A 21,133-nucleotide genomic window follows, 5' to 3' on the forward strand; every position below is an offset into this window, starting at 1 on the left:
CCCACATCGGGCTCCTGGCTCGGCGGGAAGCCTGCTTCTCCCTCTCCCACTCCCCCTGCTTGTGTTCCCTCTCTCGCCATGTCTCTCTCTGTCAAATAAATAAATAAAATCTTAAAAAAAAAGTACTTGTATTGATACAGGAAATGTATACAGTAAAAAAAAAATAGAACACATTAATTATAATTAAGCAAAATGTAATGAACATTGGCAAAGTACATAAGTGACTTGGAAAGTATTAATAAAGTCCTTCTGGGGAGAGTAACTTAAAAAATTAAACATATTATTGATATGAAGTTTCCATTTCCCCAGATTATAATTTATGAAAGCAGCATATGATCATGAAGTAAACTGGGAAGCATGAAAAGCCAGTCTGCAATTAAACCTTTGTCTCATTTACTTAGTGTCTACCTGCAGGTGGATGATCCACAGGTAACTTATTTTTATTAAACTATTTAATAAGTGATACATACAGATGATATAAAGGAAAAGGTACAAATGTCTATAGTAGAAGTTACGGCTCACTTCCACCCTTGTCCCCTTTCCACCAAGTCCCTCCTCCAATGTAATCACTATTATTAGTCTCTAGTGTTTCCTGGAGATAGTCTTGTAATATTTGTTTTATACACATGGTAGCACAACATAAATACTCTTTATACCTTTTAAAAATTTAACACTCTCTTGGAGATTGTTCTTTGCAGTGTGGAGAGTGCTTTCAATGGCCAGATGGAATCCTACTGATGGCTACACCATCATCACTTTAACAGTAATGGTATTTGAAATGGATGGGCCTTAGAATCCACTTTGATTAAAACCTCTAGGGATGGGTCATGACTCATCTAGCATGTGGGCTAGAACAGGGTAAGGAGATTTTTTTTTTTTTTTAGATTTTTTGTTTATTTGAGAGAAAGAGAGATAGTGAGAGAGAGCACGAGCAGGCGTGAGAAGGAGAAGCAGGGAGGCTGACTCAGGGCTCGATCCCAGTGTCCTGGGATCATGACCTGAGCCGAAGGTAGATGCTTAACCGACTGAGCCACCCAGCACCCTGGAGATTTTTTTTTTTTTTTAAGATTTTATTTTATTTGAGAGAGAGAGCACGAATGCGGGTGGGGAGGCTCTCAATCCCAGGACCCCAGGATCATAACCTGAGCTGCAGGCAGATGCTTAACCGACTGAGCCACCCAGGCGCCCCTGGGTAAGGAGATTTTTTTTGCCAAAGCATCACCCAGGAACATCTGCCTCCATGTGCGGCTCCTAAAGCACTTGCTCTCCACCCTTCCAAAGAGGAGCTGAGCCTAAAGTAGAAATGCTCCTGTGCATGTGTGTTTTCCTTGCTAAACAGAATTGCTTGGGTATCTATATAAATTTTATTTTCCCTTTCCCAAAATGGGAGCTCCTTGAAGGCAGGGACCACCTTTTAGATTTATTCAGCAAATCCTCATGAAGCCCCAAGTCCACAAAGTTTCAGATCATGCAAGTGACATCACAGGACTCAGTGAGGCAGTGTAGCCAGAAAAGAAAGAAAATTCATTCTGTTGGTTTCTGAGACATCTCAAAGTCCTAAGTAGGGGAGATCAAAAGAGATGCTAGAATTGCACTCCCAACTGATCTCCTCCCAGGCCAGTGTCTTCCTCCCTGCTTGGGGGTCCTCGGTTGGGGGATTGCCTCACCCTTCCAGAGGGGCCCCGTGCTCTTCATCATCATCATCTTCATCAGAATCCGTCTCAGATGAGTCATCATCATCATCATCATCATTTTCACTGAAGCCCCGCTGAGGTGTCAGCTGCGAGGCCTTCTTCTTCTCCTGAGACAGGGCAGGGCAGGCATGGAAGGCACCACATAGAGAGAAGCTTAGTGTACCTCTGCCCCGACCCCACCTAGTGCTCGCACAGATACCCTCCTGCCTGGCACCGATTCTCCAGGAAGAGAGGCTGGCACTCCCCAGAAAGGCCGCAAGGACCTTTGTCTACTCCTGCTTAGCCAAAAACTGGGTCCTCACTTTCTTTTTTTTTAAGATTTTATTTATTTACTTGTCAGAGAGAGGGAACACAAGCAGGGGGAGCTGCAGGCAGAGGGAGAAGCAGGCTTCCCACTGAGCAGGGAGCCCGATGTGGGGCTCAATCCCAGGACCCTGGGATCATGACCCGAGCCGAAGGCAGCCGCCCAACCAACTGAGCCACCCAGGCATCCCTGATAAGAATCTCTTAATGTGTTCTTTCTTTTCTTTTTTCTAGAGAGGGAGAGTGGGAGGGGCAGAGGGTGAGGGAGAGAGAGAATCTTAAGCAGGCTCCATGTCCAGCGCTGAGCCCAGTGCAGGGCAGGCCGGGTGGGGGGGGGGGGTTGGTTCTGATCTTACACCCTGAGATCATGACCTGGGGCAAAATCAAGAGTCAGATGCTTAATCAACTGAGCCACCCAGGTGCCCCAAATTGTTCTTTCTCAATTCAAAATCTGCCAAAGCTATCCTTGTTTGGCAAAGGGAGCTCTTTAAGAATACTGATGGTCAATTTAAAGGTCATTCAAAAATATATCCTTTCTGCTGATTCTGGTTGTACACTGAATTAGAAAGATAAATGAGTCTTGAATATTGGCCACAGTATGATGGAGACTAGAAAAATTTAGGGTGAATATGCAAAATTAGGTCAATTTAGGAAATTGCTCACTTTTTTTTGGTCTGCTTCTTCAAAGCTGTGCTTTGCAAAATCTCTGATCTAAAGGCAGAGGGCTTTATACGCCATAGAAAAATGCCTAAAAATTACTTTGTGGGTAAGATGTTAAAATAGCACACTAGTCACAAAGTGGGACTACTTTATTTACTTAAAAAAAAAGATTTTATTTATTTATTTGAGAGACAGAGAGAGTGAGAGAGAGCATGAGTGGGGAGGAGAGGGAGAAGCAGGCTCCCCGCTGAGCAGGGAGCCTCATGTGGGGTTCAATCTCAGGACCCTGGGATCATGACCTGAGCTGAAGGCAGACACGTAACCAACTGAGCCATCCAGGCGCCCCTACTTACTTTTTTAAAAAGATTATTTATTTGAGAGAGCGAGCATGTGCACATGTGGGGGGGGGCAGAAAGAAAGGGAGAGAAGCAGACTCCGATGAGGGAGGAGCCAGAGGTGGGGCTCAATCTCACGCCCCCGAGATCATGACCTAAGCCAAAATCAAGCATCTGACACTCAAAGGACTGAGCCACCCAGGTGTCTCTACTATTTTTTAAGTACTTTATTTATTATATTTTTTAGTAATCTCTACACCCAACGTGGGGCTTGAACTCAGGACCCCTAGATCAAGAGTCGCATGCTTCACCCACTGAGCCAGGCAGGCGCCCCAAAGTGGGCCCTTTTAGGCTTTTTATGACCTTTTAGACTTTTTATGCAATCTGTCTACATTACTACAGCTTTTTGCATTACTTCAGATATCCTTCGCTTGTTTGCAAAGCTCCTATTCTTGAAGGACAATTAAAATGTAACCATTGGGGGTGCCTGGGTATGTTAGTCGGTTAAGCCTCTGACTCTTGACTTAGCTCAGGTCATGATCTCAGGGTCATGAGATATAGCCCTGTGTGGGGCTCCCTGCGGAGCAGAGAGTCTGCTTCTCTCCTTCTCCATTTCCCTCTGACCGCCCCCCTCAAATCAATAAATCTTTTTTTAAAAAGATTTTTATTTATTTGACACAGAGACAGAGAGAGCACAAGCAGGGGGAGTGGCAGGCAGAGGGAGAGGGAGAAGCAGGCTCCCCACTGAGCAAGGAGCCTGATGCAGGGCTCGATCCCAGGACCCCGGGATCATGACCTGAGCCGAAGGCAGATGCTTAACTGACTGAGCCACCCAGGTGCCCCTCAAATAAATCTTAAAAAAAAAAAAAAAGTAACCCTGGATTTCGCGTTAAGACCGGACACAATGGCTGTTAAGCAGAGCATGTGCACAGCTTCCCGGTCCTGCCTAGAGCTGCAGGCACCTTTCCGTCTTTCATTCAGAAACAGTAATCCTCTAGGTTCACAGAACAACAACAAAGTGACATCTGGGTCTTAAAACTTCAAAATTAAAGTCTCTTTCACAAAATATTGGCAGTATCCCAAATGTTGACAATGAACAGATGGCTAGACCAGTAATTCCAAACTTGCTTTATCATAAGAATTACTTGGAGTGCTTGCTAAAAATATAAATTCTCAGGCTTTTACCTTCAAGATTCTGATTCAGTAGTTTCAGGTGGGCACTACTGGAAATACGTATTGTTAAAGATAAGTATCCTACTTGATTCTTACGATCAGTAAAGTTTGCAAAGCACCGGCCTGTGCTATATGAAATTCCTCACCAAAAAGTCAGCTGTGCTAGTAGGCTTTACTCCTGAAGGAATCAAAATCTTAAGACTCTTTGCTCCTGATTTTCCTACATGAGCTCAAACGTACCCAACCCAACCCCTGGAGGTGAGTATCCAAGAAATGTTTACTACTGAACTACTGTCACCGCAAACGAACTACCAACAACTCAAAGCAAGAAAGTCCACGAGAAGCTGTGGGTTGTACCATACCTTGTTGTTTTCCTCTCCATACTCATTGTTGCTACTGTCAGCCATAGTCTTGGTAGGAAGACGGGCGGGATGAAGAAGTCCTTAGGAGAAAAGTTTTCCCTTTAGATTATTAAGATGATTTTTAAAGACAAATATTTTTATTTTTTTATTTTTTAAGATTTTTATTTATTTATTGAGAGAGAGAGAGAATGGTAGAGAGAGAGCATGAGAGGGAAGAAGGCCTGAGGGAGAAGCAGACTCTCTGCTGAGCAGGGAGCCCGATGCGGGACTCGATCCTGGGACTCCAGGATCATGACCTGAGCCGAAGGCAGTTGCTTAACCAACTGAGCCACCCAGATGCCCAAAGACAAATATTTTTAGTTTATAATATTTTTTGTTCTGTTTTATGGAACAGGGCCTGCTTCTCCCTCTCCCACTGCCCCTGCTTGTGTTCCTTCTCTAGCTGTGTCTCTCTCTGTCAAATAAATAAAAATTAAAAAAAAAAAAAAAAGAATATCTAGTTAAAGGACAGGAGACTGAATTCTAGCCATGGCTCTGTTGACTCAATTCAGGAGATATCTACTAAGCATTACTGTGCGTAAGGCATTAGATTAGACATTATACTAGTTGATTATCTGCTGTTACATAAATCATATAAAATCTGCTCTTACTTTACACATTGGCAAAATGAGGTTAGTAATTAATAAAGTGATAAGAGGGCTGGATTGATAGAAGACTGGGATTAGAGAACAACTCTATGACATGGACAAAATGACTTAGCCTGAGTCTCAGTATTCCCACATCTGAAGGAAGGCAGTAACATTTATCCCTCAGAACTGTTGTAAGGATCAAATGACAAAACTCAAGTGAAAGGAACTGACCCAGCTCCTGGCAAATAATAGTCACAAATATAAGTCTGAATCAGCCTCTATATGATAGCAATAAAAATAGTCTGAACAATTAAAAGTATAATCAGATAGGGGCGCCTGGGTGGCTCAGTTGGTTAAGCGACTGCCTTCGGCTCAGGTCATGATCCTGGAGTCCCGGGATCGAGTCCCACATCGGGCTCCCTGCTCAGCAGGGAGTCTGCTTCTCCCTCTGACCCTCTTCCCTCTCGTGCTTTCTATCTCTCATTCTCTCTCTCTCTGAAATAAATAAATAAAATCTTTTAAAAAAAATAAATAAAAGTATAATCAGATATAAGTAACTCGCACGAAAACCATGTTCAATGATCGCTTTTTAAAAAAGACTTATTTATTTTAGGTGGGGGCAGAGGGAGAGGGAGAGAGAATCCCAAGCAGACTCCATGCAGAGTGTGGAGCCCAACCTGGGGCTCGATCTCATGACTCTGAGATCACAACCTGAGCCGAAACCAAGAGGCAGCCACTCAACCGACTGTGCCACCCAGGCGCCCCATGTTCAATGATTTCTAAATCAAATTAACACCAGTTAAACACCATTTTTCAGCCTACTACATTGCCCAAACTGAAAACAAATGATAATGTCCATGGCCGGCAAGATTATATACATGCTCAGATCAAAAACCTTGTCTAGGTATGTATATACATACATATATATATATATACATATCTCTATCTCTATCTCTATCTCTATAAGATTGAAAGCAGGAACTCAAATGATACTTGCACACCCATGTTCAGGCAGCAGTCACAATACCCAAAAGGTGGAAAAACCCAAGTATCCATCAACAGACAAGTGGATAAACAAAACGTGGTTATGCATACAGTGGAAAATTATTCAGCTACAAAAAGGAAGGAAACGAACACAGGCTACAGCATGGATGAACCACGAAGCCATTATGCTAAGTGAAATCAGCCAGACACAAATGGACAAATGTTGTATGATTCCACTTTTGTGGAGCACAGAATGGATGAAGTCATAGACACCAAGTAGAACAGAGGTTACCAGGGGCTGCCAGGGACAGGGGAATGGAGAGTTATTGTTGAACGAGTAGTTTCTGTTCAGGATGATAGAAAAGCTCTGGAAATAGACAGTAGAGATAGTTATACAACAATATGAATGCACTAAATGCCACTGAATTGTACACTTAAAGATGATTAAAATGGTAAATTTTATGTTAGGTATACTTACTGCAATAAACAAGCAACCCCAGATGTCATCCTTGATTCCCAACCCAAGAGCCAAACCCAGCCCATCAGCAATTATCTTCTATTTGCCTCCTCTCTCTATTTTTTTTTTTAAAGATTTTATTTATTTGAGAGAGAGAGAATGAGAGAGAGAGAGCACGAGAGAGAAGAGGGTCAGAGGGAGAAGCACACTCCCCGCCGAGCAGGGAGCCCGATGCGGGACTCGATCCCGGGACTCCGGGATCATGACCTGAGCCGAAGGCAGTCGCTTAACCAACTGAGCCACCCAGGCGCCCATCCTCTCTCTATTCTTACCTTCCTCACCACATCCAAGTCACTGTCACCTCAACTCAGCCATTGCAACAGTCCTTCCAACTGGCTCCTGACTTTCATCATCGCACCTTTCAATCCAAGACACACCTACCAGCAACATCACCTCAAAAGCTCCTCTTGTTAGGCCTCCTACCTACTTCTGCCTACCTCTTGCCTGCCTGCCTTTGATACCACTCCTTCCTACCATATGCTGGTCTCTTTCAAATCCTCAAACGCACCCAAGTTCTTTCTGGCCTGAGGTCCTTTTCACATTTCACTGCTGCTCCCTTTTCCTGGCCTACTTCTTCTCAATGTCTGTCTGAATCCTTCTTATCTTTTGGTCTCAAATGTTACCTCCTCAGGTCTTCCCTGACCAACCCGTCAAAAGGAGACCCCACTCCTCACCATTATTCTCCATCCTATCGAACCCTTTGCTTCCATCAATGTGCTTACCACATTTGTAATTATGTCTGTTTACTCATTTGTCATCGATCTCCCACGGCTACAAGCATCAGGATGGCAGGGTCAATGTCTCTTTTAATACTGTATACCTATTGCCGTGCATAAAGCTGACACATGGTAGGCATTCAAGAAATGTCTGTTGAATAAATGACTGTGTCAAGTCCCGTTGAAAGAGTCTACTGAGATTTTGATTGGGATTGCAAGTTAAGGGCAGGTTGTTGAAGCATCTTCAAAACTGAGCAAAACAGTTTTAATAAGTTCAAACCAACCAACCAACTAACCAACCAACCAACCATGAATCCCTGGCAGATTGTGAGCAGAGCACATCACGAAGCAAACGCTGACAGGGAACACTGGTCATGTTGGGAGGAAAATCCTGAATCTGGGGGGCTGTGTTTTCTCCCCCACCTTAACCAGTTAGAAAACACAAATAATGGCAAGTGTTTGCCAAACTTGACTCTGATAGCCAACATTTGCTATTATAAAATAGGAATTTCTTGGAGACCATCATGGATCCATCTTATTCTTTGTTCTGAGAACCATTTCTCTTCTTTCCTCTTTATTCCTCTTACCCTTGTGTCCTGGGGTTGGAGTATGAATACTTGCAACCTCTTCAGAGTCGTTAATCTCTAGACGCTCATCATATGTCTGGTTTTCAACAATCTTGGTCTAAATGAAAGGAGACATGATTACTTAGCTCATATCACAGGATATGAGCTGATTCCGAACCAGCCTTGATTCCTCCTCCTTACCCAAGTCACCGGTTTTACTTGTAACCTTCACCCCCATTATTTTCCTTAAGGCTCCTTGGCCCCAGGTCAATCGGTTAAGTCATTCTGCTGCAACTCTTATTTAGGAACTGCTGACAGCCTGGCTGAGGAGGGAGGGAATCGTGGAGGGAAAAGACAGCTAATTTAGGCAGCAGCTCCCCAAAGCTGTAGATACACGCACAAGGGCAGAACAGTATTCGTCTTGGACGGCAGCTCTCTCCTTAGTTTCGGTCAGTTTTCCCACAGCTGTTGGGGTTTCCGGGGGGGGGAGTGGGGGAGAAGGGGCTGCAGAGGCTCTGGAAAGAGTTCTGTCTCCGGAGTCACCTTGTTTACCCGAAGGGAGGATAAACTCCAGTCTCTCGGTCCCATCCAATAATCCCAAGAGCATCAGCCCCATCCCCAACCCCCTGTCTTGCAGGTCGGATCCCAGCAGTTTCTTGGGGAGTGAAGGAAGCGGGATGGTTGCTGGTGGCATGAAGGGCGAGGAGAAGGAATGGTTGTCAAGGAGATGGGAAGAGATGGGGGGGCGTTGGAGGCAAGGGGAGTGCCCTTAGATTCCTCTCCGGAGGGAGAAAGGCAGTGCTCTTTCTGCTAGGGGGAGTACGAATTACCTGTAGCCCCTCTGAATCCGTCTCCTCTATGTGGAAAGAACCCCAGCCTAGGGCCAGGGTCTCACTCCAGTATTAGGCCAGGCCACTTGAGGGGCTTCGACGTGGAGCAACCGGCCTTGTTGTCAGTCGCTAGGCAAAAAAATAATAATAATAAAAATAAATAAATAAAAATCGCGAGATTTGCTTTCAGTCTCGTGAGACCTTCTCCACTCGCGCTTTGCGTCTCTTCCCAGCAGCAAAGCGAGCGGGGGAGGATCTAGTGGCGTTTGGACAAAGCCTCTCTGGGCAGTTTAGTCCCCTGTTTTTCTATGGTTTCAGTAAATGCGTTTGTGGCGGCATCTAGCGATCACAACTTGGCACAACCGGCCGATGAATGTCGGTTGGTTTAGTTAGCACTCCGATCTGGAAATACAGTGTTTTGTATATAGAAGTACTATGTTTTTACTTGCTGAAGAAGACAGAGCTTCTTTAGGCAGGGTCTGTGTCTAACTTTTAAGTTCTTTAAGCAGCAGTACCATGCATAAATTAGGCACTTTAAAAATGCTCGTTGGGGGCGCCTGGGCGGCTCAGTTGGTTAAGCGACTGCCTTTGGCTCAGGTCACGATTCTGGAGTCCAGGGATCGAGTCCCGCATCGGGCTCCCCGCTCAGCGGGGAGTCGGCTTCTCCCTCTGACCCTCTTCCCTCTCGTGCTATCTCATTCTCTCTCTCTCAAATAAATAAATAAAATCTTTTAAAAAACATTAAAAAAAATGCTCGTTGGATAGGTGAATGAAGGAATGAGTGAATGAAGATTAAGTAAAAAATATTTCAAAACTATAAACATAGTTAATTTGAGGAGTGAGAGAGGGAGGAAAGCAGAGAAAAGTATTGAAATTTGATCCTGAAAACCTGCCAGAGGAAAGTGAGATGTGGCTTTAAAAAGGAAAATGAGGCTTTCTCTGCCCGTGGACACCGCAGAGTAAGCATCGTTAAAGTCTCCCCTCCCACCGCCCTCATGTCTAAGTCAGAGTCTCCCAAAGAGCCTGAACAGCTGCGGAAGCTCTTCATCGGAGGTTTGAGCTTTGAAACAACCGATGAGAGTCTGAGGAGCCATTTTGAGCAATGGGGAACGCTTACGGACTGTGTGGTAATGAGAGATCCAAACACCGAGCGCTCCAGAGGCTTTGGGTTTGTCACGTATGCCACTGTGGAGGAGGTGGATGCAGCCATGAACGCAAGGCCACACAAGGTGGATGGAAGAGTTGTGGAACCAAAGAGGGCTGTCTCAAGAGAAGATTCTCAAAGACCTGGTGCCCACTTAACTGTGAAAAAGATTTTTATTGGTGGCATTAAAGAAGACACGGAAGAACATCACCTAAGAGATTATTTTGAACAGTATGGGAAAATTGAAGTGATCAAGATCATGACTGACCGAGGCAGTGGCAAAAAGAGAGGTTTTGCTTTTGTAACATTTGATGCCCATGACTCTGTAGACAAGATTGTCATTCAAAAATTCCATGCTGTGAATGGCCACACCTGTGAAGTAAGGAAAGCCCTATCTAAGCAAGAGATGGCTAGTGCTTCATCCAGCCAAAGAGGTCGAAGTGGTTCTGGAAACTTTGGTGGTGGTCGTGGAGGTGGTTTTGGTGGGAATGACAACTTTGGTCGTGGAGGGAACTTCAGTGGTCGAGGTGGCTTTGGTGGCGGTCGAGGTGGTGGTGGACATGGTGGCCGTGGGGATCGCTATAACGGACTTGGTAATGACGGAAGCAACTCTGGAGGTGGCGGAAGCTGATTTTGGCAATGATTGCCAATGATTTTGGCAATTACAACAATCAATCCTCAAATTTTGGACCCATGAAAGGAGGAAATTTTGGAGGCAGAAGCTCTGGCCCCTTTGGTGGTGGAGGCCAATACTTTGCCAAACCACGAAACCAAGGTGGCCATGGTGGTTCCAGCAGCAGCAGTAGCTACGGCAGCGGCAGAAGGTTTTAATTACTGCCAGGGAACAAACCTTAGCAGGAGAGGAGAGCCAGAGAAGTGACAGGGAAGCTACAGGTTACAACAGATTTGTGAACTCAGCCAAGCACCGTGGTGGCAGGGCCTAGCGGCTACAAAGGAGACATGTTTTAGACAATACTCGTGTATGGGCAAAAAACTCGAGGACTGTATTTGTGACTAATTGTATAACAGGTTATTTTAGTTTCTGTTCTGTGGAAAGTGTAAAGCATTCCAACAAAGGGTTTTAATGTAGATTTTTTTTTTTTGCACCCACGCTGTTGATTGCTAAATGTAATAGTCTGATCATGACGCTGAATAAATGTGTCTTTAAAAAAAAAAAAAGGAAAATGAGAAGACACCTTTCCTGAGACACCTGGGGTTAAAAATGGAATTGCAAAACATTTTAAAATTTTTGTGTTGTCTGTTATTGCTAATAATAATGTGTATGTATTGTTGAGTACTTACTACGTAGCAGCACTTAGATTATATAATCTTATTTATTAATATATTATCTAACTTCACAACCTTATGAGATAGATGTTCCTGCCAGTTGATAGATTAGATAAAAGTTACTTGCCTAGAGGCATTCAGCTAGTAAGTGGTCAATATAGGAGTCAACCACGGGTCAAATTCCGAAGTCTCAGCTTCTAACCATTATGACATACTGCCTCTAAAGCTCTCCTCAGGAAGCACATTTGCAGGGGTGCTTTTCTTACGCAGTGTAATTTAGCTAATGTCATATTTCCAAAGAATCAGCATCAATTCGTCTTGTCTGAGCTTCGGTGGTCCATATCGAAGGCCCCTGGAAGCTGCCACAATAAAACAACAATTCCAGGCAAGATTTTTACTTCTTTAAAATTAACAATTTGTCTTTTTTACAACATGTTTATGTATGTATGTATTTATTTATTTGAGAGAGAGATCACAAGCAGGGGGGAGGGGTAGAGGAAGTAGCAGACTCCCCATTGATTAGGGAGCAGGATATGGGACTTGATCCCAGGACCCCGGGATCATGACCTGAGCTGAAGGCAGACGCTTAACTGACTGAGCCACCCAGGCGCTCTACAGTATGTTTTTATAACAAAAATAAAAAATACAGTTTGACATATATCCTCCCAGGCAGGCAAAGTTTTAAAATCTGTGAGCTTCTATACACAATGGAATATTATGCAGCCATCAAAAGGAATGAGATCTTGCCATTTGCAATGACATGGATGGAACTGGAGGGTGTTATGCTGAGTGAAATAAGTCAATGAGAGAAAGACATGTATCATATGACCTCACTGATATGAGGAATTCTTAATCTCAGGAACAAACTGAGGGTCGCTGGAGTGGTCGGGGGTGGGAGGGATGGGGTGGCTGGGTGATAGACATTGGGGAGGGTATGTGCTACAGTGAGCGCTGTGAATTGTGTAAGACTGTTGAATCACAGATCTGTACTTCTGAAACAAATAACGCAACATATTTTAAGAAAGAAGAAAAAGAAGAAGATAGCAGGAGAGGAAGAATGAAGGGGAGTAAGTCAGAGGGGGAGACGAACCAGGAGAGATGATGGACTCTGAAAAACAAACTGAGGTTTCTAGAGGGGAGGAGGTAGGGGGATGGGTTAGCCTGGTGATGGGTATTAAAGAGGGCACATTCTGCATGGAGCACTGGGTGTTATGAACAAACAATGAATCATGGAACACTACACCAAAACAAATGATGTAATATATGGTGATTAACATAACAATAAAAAATTTAAAAAAAATCTGTGAGCTTCTATAATGCAGTGCTTAAGGGTACAGGTTCTGAAGTTGAGTAGCCTTTGTTTAAATCCTGGTTTTGCTACTCTCTAGCCCTGACATCTGTGATAGAATAGTTTTCCTCTTTGTGTTTTTGTTTTTGTTTTGTTTTAAGTAGGCTCTGTGCCTAGTGTGGAGCCCAACTCGGGGCTTGAACTCACGACCCTGAGATCAAGACCTGAGGTGAGATCAAGAGTTGGATGCTTGGGGCACCTGGGTGGCTCGGTCATTAAGCGTATGCCTTCGGCTCAGGTCATGATCCCAGGGTCCTGGGATCGAGCCCCGCATCGGGCTCCCTGCTCCGCGGGAGGCCTGCTTCTCCCTCTCCCACTCCCCCTGCTTGTGTTCCCTCTCTCGCTGTGTCTCTCTCTGTCAAATAAATAAAATCTTAAAAAAAAAAAAAAGAGTTGAATGCTTACCCAACTGAGCCACCCAGGCGCCCCTAGGTTTCCTCTTTATACCTTGGTTTCCCCACCTGTAAAATAGAGATATTAGTGGTACCTATTTCAAAGAATTCTTGTGAGGATTTTTTTTTTTTAACACTCACTGAAAGAGAACTTTTTATTACTTTTATGTACAGAAAATTTATTTTTTTTAAAGATTTTATTTATTTATTTGACAGAGAGAAACACAGTGAGAGAGGGAACACAAGCAGGGGGAGTGGGAGAGGGAGAAGCAGGCTTCCTGTTGGGCAGAGAGCCCGATGTGGGGCTTGATCCCAGGACCCTGGGATCATGACCTGAGCCGAAGGCAGACGCTTAACGACTGAGCCACCCAGGCGCCCCTATGTACAGAAAACTTAAAAGCATCCATTTAGCCCAATTTGGTGGCCAGTTCTTTAGCCTTTGCCTTTTCTAACTTGGCAATGCAAGCCGCCAACTTTGCACCCTGGATGGTGCCTCCCCAGTGTCGGCGGATCTCATCATATCTGTCATTGTCGTTGGTCCTGATGGCTTCCACCAGCTTAGCCAGAGCTCCTTTGTCTTCTGAGTTGACCTGTGTGAAGGCAACGGTGGTGCAGGTTTTCCTGTGGACCAGACGCCCCAGCCTGGCCTTCCCCTTGATAATGCTAGTAGGGAACCCCCATCCTATGACACAGGGCAGGCAGGAAGACAACTAGCTCAATGGGATCCACATCATATACAATCACTACCCGCTGAGACTTCTTGTTTTCCACCAAGGTGGTGACAGTGTTAACCCCAGCTCAAAGGACAGGCAGCTTCTTAGTGAGGACATTCCCTTTGTTGACAGCTTTCTTCTCAGCCCCAGCCAACAATCTCTGCTTCTTTCCTTGCTTTGTCTCTGGTCTGTATTTGTGGGCCAGTTTAAGCAGTTGAGTAGCTGTTTGGCAGTCTAAGGCCTGGGTGAACTGGTTAATCGCAGGATGCACTTGTAGACATTTACAGGGAAGAGCCCTTTGCTGCTGCAGTTGGATGTAGCGGGGCCATTTGACAAAGCAGGTGAGGTCCCTTTTGGACTGGATGTGCTCCTGTCTGATGCCAAAATTCTTGGGCCTTTTCTCAAACAGGGGATTGACCACCTTCTTGGCCTCCTGCTTCTTCACAACAGCAGGAGCTGGGGCCACCTTGTTCCCCTTAACCTCCTTTTCTTTTGTCATCTTGAATGGCTGGAGGAGAGAGAGTTTTGTGGGGAATAAATGAGATAATCCATGTGAAGAATTTAGAATAATGCCTGGCTCATTGTAAGTGTTCAGTAAGCATTAAGGAATATACAAGAGATAAAAAGAGGCAGTGTCATCATGAGAAAAGCTGGCTTTGAATCCTGACTCTACCATTTACAGGCTGTTTGAGTTTGGAGAGGTGTTTAACTTCTTTGATCCTCAGTGTCCTTATCTGGATTGTTGTAAAGAATTGGAGATAACGTGTAAAGTACCTGACACAAAATAAACACTCAATAAAAGAATGCTGTTTATCCATTTCAGCAGTGGATGAGTGCTATAGAGCTGAGCCAGTGATATGAGATAAAATGATATAGGATGTAGGGAAGAACTGCTGAATCAGGTCTACTCAAAGTCTGACTTTTGGCATGGGGGAACTGCCAACAGAATCAGAAGACTGGATTTGAGTTTTATTTCCATTATATACTGGCTTAGAACTTTGTGTAAATTTCTTTTTTTTTTAAGATTTTATTTATTTGAGAGAGAGAGAGCGAGTGAGAGAGAGAACACGAGCAGGACAGAGGGAGAGGAAGAAGCAGACTCCCCACTGAGCAGGAAGCCCAACGCAGGGCTCAAACTGAGGACCCTGGGATCATGACCTGAGCCGAAGGCAGACACTTAACTGACTGCCACCCAGGCGCCCCTGTGTAAATTTCTTAAACTTGTCATCATTTTCTTCATCTGTAAAAAAGGCATAAGCCTTGCTTCCTGCACACTTTTTTTTAAAGTAGTCTCCACACCTAGTGTGGAGCCCAACAGAGAGCTTGAAATCAGGGCGCTGAGATTGAGACTTGAACAGAAATCAAGAGTCAGACGCTTAACCAATTGAGCCACCTGGGTGCCCCTCCTGCTCACATGTTTTAAAAGGGTATAATTTAGGAGCACCTAGCTAGCTCAGTCAGTAGACCATATGACTCTTGATCTTGGGGTTGTGAGTTCAAGGCCCACATTCATTTAAAAATAAAATCTTAAAAAAAAAAAAAAAAGATGGGTGCCTGGGTGGCTCAGTTGTTAAGTGTCTGCTTTCGTCTCAGGTCTTGATCCCAGAGTCCCGGGATCGAGTCCCGCATCCGGCTCCCTGCTCAGGGGGAGTCTGCTTCTCCCTCTCCCACTCCCCTTGCTTGTGTTCCCTCTCTCACTGTGTCTCTGTCAAAAAATAAAATAAAATCTTAAAATAAAATAAAATAAAAGATACAAACCATAAAAACTCACCCTTTTAAAGTGTACAATCTGTGGTTTTTAGTATAGTCACAAAGTTGTGCAATCACCACCTCTAATTCCAGAACACTTCCATCACTTCAAGAAACAAACCTCAGGGGTGCCTGGGTGGCTCAGTCATTAAGCGTCTGCCTTCAGCTCGGGTCATGATCCCATGGTCCTGGGATCGAGTCCCGCATCGGGCTCCCTGCTCAGCGGGAAGCCTGCTTCTCCCTCTCCCACTCCTCCTGCTTGTGTTCCCTCTCTTGCTGTGTCTCTATCAAATAAATAAATAAAATCTTAAACAAACAACAAACCTCACTCCCCATTCCTTCCCTCTCCCAGTGCCTTGAAGCCCTACTTCTTGTCTCTATGGATTTGCCTACTCTGGACATTTCATACAAGTGAAATGAACAGGTTCAGAGCAAGTCTTCCCATATAAGATATGGTCTTTCATGACTGGTTTCCTTCACTTAACATAATATTTTCAAGGATCATCCATGTTGTATCATGTATCAGTATCTTTCTATGACTGATATTCCACTGTACAGATGTACCACGTTTTGTCTTCCATTCATCTATTGATGGATATTTGCATTGTTTTCACCTTTTGGGTATTAGGAATAATGTTTCAAGGAACATCGTCGTAAAAATTTTGTACGAACATGTGTTTATTTATAAGTCATCTCTACATGCAACATGGGCTCAAACTCACCACCCAGAGTTCAAGAGTCTCATACTCTTCTGACTGAGTCAGCCAGGCGCCCCTGTATGAACATGGGTTTTTAATTCTCTTGGATATATACCAAGGAGTGAAATTGATAGGTCATATGGAAATTCTATGTTTAATTTTTGAGAAACTGCCCAACTGTTTTTCCAAACCATCTGCACTATTTTACATTTCCACCAGCATTGTGAGAGGGTTTTAATTTCTCCAGATTCTCACCAACACTTATTATTATAGCCATCCTATTGGCTATGAAGAGGTATCTCATTGTGGTTTTGACTTGCTTTTCCCAAAGAACTAAGGATGTTGAGCATCTTTTTATGTGCTTTTGGTTATTTGTATATTTTCTTTGGAGACATGTCTATTTTGCCCATTTATTCATTTATTTATTTAATATGTATGTATGTATATAATGTCTACACCCAGCGTGGGACTTGTACTCATGACCATGAGATCAAGAGTCACATGCTCTACAGACTCAGCCAGCCAGGCGCTCCTATTTTGCCCATTTTCAAATTAACTTTTTTTTTTTTTAAGATTTTACTTATTTATTTGAGAGAGATAGAAAGAAAACGAGCAGGGGAAGGGCAGAGGGAGAGAGACAAGCTAGACACCCTGCTCAGTGGGGAGTTCCACACTGCGCTCTCATTATGGCCTGAGCCGGAGTCAGACGCTTAACCGACTGAGCCACCCAGTCACCCTAAAATTACGTTATCTTTTTATTGTTGAGTTCTAAGAGTTCTTTATATATTCTAGATACTAGTCCTTTATGCACATCAGTTTGTATATTAAATGATATAGTGGCTATGAGAGCTATATAAACTGTAAGAGATGTCCCTAATTAAACGAAGATGCTGACAATCAGTGAAAGGGCAGAAACACGAGGTTCCACCGCTGTAGAGCGAGCCCCCGTACCTCCTTGGCAAAAACCTGCCCAGCAGCCGGGTACCAGCACCTTCCCCACCCCACGACGCCCCGCCTTCCGCCCTTTGACCCGCGCCATTTCCGGTTGGAGACGTGGCTCGAGGCCGCCATCTTGGCAAGAGGCAGAGCGGTAGCGGCTCTTGACAGGGGGGCAGCAGGTCCAGAGCGGCCGGTGCTCCCCTTCCCCTGACCCCAGCCCCAGTGGAACGGGAAACGCGGGTGAATCCCCCATCGTCCTCACCATGGTAAGAGCCGAGCCGGGCCGAATTCCCAGGGTCCGGCTTCGGTCGGCGGTTCTGCCTGCCGGACGGCCTGGTGCTGGGGCCGAGGAGTCCCCACCCGAGGGCGTGGAGCCGGGCGCTTCCCTCGGGGCTCGGCGAGCAGTGTGGCCTTCCTCGTCCTGTGCCCGACTTCCCGGGAGATCCGAGGGACCTGCCTGCAGTCCCTCTCCCGTTGCGCCCACACCCCTTCCCCCCCACCCAGCTGGGCACCCTCCTCTGCTGGGCCCGGGGTGTTTGCCGTTCGAGAACCTCGTAGTGCTGTGGCTTGGACCCTCGCGCTGCAGACCTCGCACCTCGGCGCTAGTGTCCAGCGGGTTCCGTGGGCGCTGGAGTCGGCCGGTTGGGCTTCTCTTGGGGGGCTCCCTTTCTCAGGGAATCAGCTCTCCTCTCATCCCCGGTGTTTGGTAGGCCCGTGATACTCCAAATCCTTTAGTATTTAGGACTTCTTTTGTTTATTCGGAAGGGGGAAATAAAGGAAAGTTCGAACGGAGGCATAGAACGGGAGGGAGTAACTTCTAATTTGTAGGACCCAGGTGTCCCCGAAACCTTCCACTACTACAGAATTTGGGTGTGTCCATTTGTCAGTGTTAGTGAGTATATGCGGTGTATGGAGCGTTGGGAAAAGGTGAGCGAGTGATAGAGAACACAGGCTTTCTGTGTTCAAGGAACTTACTGTTCGGGTGAAGTCAGAGGTGTTGGTGGCATATTGTCATCAGAAGTCTCACAGGAGGAGGAGAGGAGTAAGAAGGGGTTATACCCGGGGACCTGTTACTTGCCTTCACTTGCGTGATCTTTGTGTTCTCGTCTGTGGTAGGGATGGAGAAAATTAACGTGTGTGAGGATGGGACAGACAAAACACAATGCTGACTCCACTAAATCTTGCTTTATCACTACAATTTGTGGATATTTATGAAGTAGGAGAAATTCTTTGGTTTCAAAAAAGCTAGTTATTTTTTTTAAGATTTTATTTATTTATTTGAGAGAGAATGAGAGATCAGAGCACGAGAGGGAAGAGGGTCAGAGGGAGAAGCAGACTCCCCGCTGAGCAGGGAGCCCGATGCGGGACTCCAGGATCATGACCTGAGCCGAAGGCAGTCGCTCAACCAACTGAGCCACCCAGGCACCCAAAAAAGCTAGTTATTTTTTAGTGTACGTTGTGCCTTTCAATCTTTTGAAGGATTTTTTTTTATTCTCTAGTTAATAGATTAATAATTGATTTAAAGCATCTTCCTACATACTTGAGATGACAGTATAATTTGGTGCCAATCATAATAAGTTCTGCTGACAACCTTTTTAGATGAGAACTTGGATGGTGGTGGGGTGGACATTCATGCTTGGTCTTCCAGCCACTGAAAGATTTTTGTTTGCAGCTTCAGGCAAATAAATTGCATCCAGACAGTTTGCCTCCCAAAACTTTCCTGTTGGACATAAACTTTCCAAAAACTCCTTTGTTCATTTCCACTAGGAGGCTCAGTATTTGGATAGTGATTTTTTAACTCCTTTCCTGTTTACATCCTGGTTGTATTTGTAGTGCATTTTGGAGCATATTATAATTTTAAGAGCAAAATTAAAGCCTCGTATTTTATAAATCAAATATAATCTTTACAAAAATCTTGTTTGTTGAAAAGTTCTTGAAACTTAATATTTTTAATTCATTGATAACTGAGAGATGATAAAGCCCTAGGTGTTGAGTGATAAGCATAAAATGTTTTGCATGTCATTTGGACATGTATGCATATACATACAGTTGTGTCATGTATAAATATGCATGTTTTTTTAATTTTATAGGACTTGGCATGATCCAGATACCCAGATTGGTGTACTGTGGAGAAGAACTTAGTACATTCTGCTCTGTCCAGTCTCAAAAGTTATTATTTCTGTGTAATGTTTTATTCCTTTACAGAGAGATTCCTGGACAGTAGAATTGTCCAAATAGGGTGACATTTTGTCAGATTTCTTGGATTTAAAAGTTGTATGAAAACTTCTAAAAGTTGGGGCGTCTGGCTAGTTCAATTGGTAGAGCATGTGACTCTTAATATCAGGGTGGTGAATTCAAGCCCCACATTGGGCGTGGAGCCTACCTAAAAATAAATAAATTAATAAAACTTCTGAAAGTTGATTTTCCCTCAACATTTTATTATAAATTTTTCAAACATCTAGAAAAGTTGAAACAGCTTCACAGTGAACACCCATATGACCAGTAGCTAGATTCTATAACATTTCACTATAGTTTTATCACTCATTTAATCAGCCAGCCAGCCCTCTCTTCATCTTTTTTTTTTAATGCATTTCAGAGTAAATTGCACATATCAGTACATAAACGGTGTGTGTGTGTGGGGGGTTTCCCTTTATTTCAAATTTTTAAACTTGACATACAATGTTAACATTAGTTTCAGGTGGGGACGCCGAGGTAGTGCGGTTGGTTAAGTGTCCAACCCTTGGTTTCTGCTTGGGTCATGATCTCGGTGTCCTGAGATTGAGCCCTGAGTCAGGCTCTGTGCTCAGTCTGGAGTCTCCCTGGGACTCTCTCTCCTTCTCCTTCTGCTCGTCCTCACTGCATGTGCTCGCTCTCTCTCTCTCTCTCTCTCTCTCAAATAAATCTTTAAAAAAACAAAACAGGGGTGCCTGGGTGGCTCAGTCTTTTAAGCGTCTGCCTTCGGCTCAGGTCATGATCCAAGGGTCCTGGGATCAAGCCCTGCGTCGGGCTCCTTGCTCTGTGGGAAGCCTGCTTCTCCCTCTCCCACTCCCCCTGCTTGTGTTCCTGCTCTTGCTGTGTCTCTCTCTGTCAAATAAATAAAATCTTTTAATTAAAAAAGGGCATCTTTTGATCTTTTTTCTAGTTTTCTGCAAATTAATGAAAACATGTTCTTATTTTCTTCTTTCTTTTTATTTTTTAAAGGTTGTATTTTTAAGCAATCTCTACGTGCAGCGTGGGGCTCAAACCCACAACCCTGAGATCAAGAGTCCCACATTCCACTGACTGAGCCAGTCAGGTGCCCCTGTGTTCTTATTTTCTTAACATTTGTTAGGTATTATAATCAGTTCTCTGTCTTAATACATTTATTTTTATTTATTTATTTTTTAAAGATTTTATTTATTTATTTGACAGAGACACAGCGAGAGAAGGAACACAAGCAGGGGGAGTGGGAGAGGGAGAAGCAGGCTTCCTGCCAAGCAGGGAGCCCGATGCGGGGCTCGATCCCAGGACCCTGGGACCATGACCTGAGCCGAAGGCAGACGCTTAACAACTGAGCCACCCAGGCGCCCCAATACATTTATTTTTAAAGACTTTATTTATTTGAGAGAGAATGAGAGACAGAGCATGAGAGGGAGGAGGGTCAGAGGGACAGAGCAACAATCTGTAAGATCTTTGCTTACCTACAGAATGCTGTTCTTATTCACTCAGTATAGCACTGAATAAACTAGATTGGACACATTCAATATAAATGATAATATTCAGTTCCAAAAGTCATTAGTTATTGGAAAGCTAGATTTCGGTTTGTGTGGATGATCTGTACATACTGAGGGAGAAACTGAAATCCTACACAGTAGTATCAGTCCCCAATTAGGGGTTATTATTGCTTTTATTTTCTTTTGTATATAATACAGCAGCTGCACAGCTTTTTTTAAATGTATCTTTTTGATTGTTGTTTGAGAGGACAGAAAGAATGAAAATGATTTTCTTGAGTTTCCATCGACTTGCCATCTGTTTATTCTCCAAATAGAAAGTTTACTGCAGAAACCGAGAACAATGTCCTCTTTTATTTTTATTCTCTACAAGAAACTTGTGAT

General features: G+C 44.2%; 2 protein-coding genes and 1 pseudogene across 4 annotated transcripts in view; 1 reads left to right on the forward strand and 2 right to left on the reverse strand.

Annotated features, from left to right (window-relative positions):
- Positions 1–17,683, reverse strand: part of IFT46 (intraflagellar transport 46) — a 25,419-nt gene extending 7,736 nt beyond the window's left edge. The window contains exons 1-5 of one of the 2 annotated variants that reach the window (XM_027579214.2): positions 17,302–17,683; positions 8,770–8,898; positions 7,961–8,057; positions 4,528–4,607; positions 1,668–1,801 (exon numbers count right to left, since the gene is read on the reverse strand). In XM_027579214.2, the coding sequence (XP_027435015.1) occupies positions 1,668–1,801; positions 4,528–4,572 (179 nt within the window). In that variant the 5' untranslated portion in view covers positions 4,573–4,607; positions 7,961–8,057; positions 8,770–8,898; positions 17,302–17,683. Of the gene's footprint in view, positions 1–1,667; positions 1,802–4,527; positions 4,608–7,960; positions 8,058–8,482; positions 8,628–8,769; positions 8,899–17,301 lie in introns of those variants that run through there. The other variant, XM_027579213.2, reaches the window with a different exon arrangement.
- LOC113914208 lies at positions 13,348–14,152 on the reverse strand (annotated as a pseudogene).
- ARCN1 (archain 1) overlaps positions 17,159–21,133 on the forward strand; it is a 26,545-nt gene continuing 22,570 nt past the window's right edge. For both annotated transcript variants that reach the window (XM_035722665.1, XM_035722666.1), the window contains exon 1: positions 17,159–17,305. In XM_035722665.1, the coding sequence (XP_035578558.1) occupies positions 17,303–17,305 (3 nt within the window). In that variant the 5' untranslated portion in view covers positions 17,159–17,302. The remainder of the gene's footprint in view (positions 17,306–21,133) is intronic.

The sequence above is a fragment of the Zalophus californianus genome, chromosome 11 (genome assembly GCF_009762305.2).
Source record: "Zalophus californianus isolate mZalCal1 chromosome 11, mZalCal1.pri.v2, whole genome shotgun sequence".
Lineage (NCBI taxonomy): Eukaryota > Metazoa > Chordata > Mammalia > Carnivora > Otariidae > Zalophus > Zalophus californianus.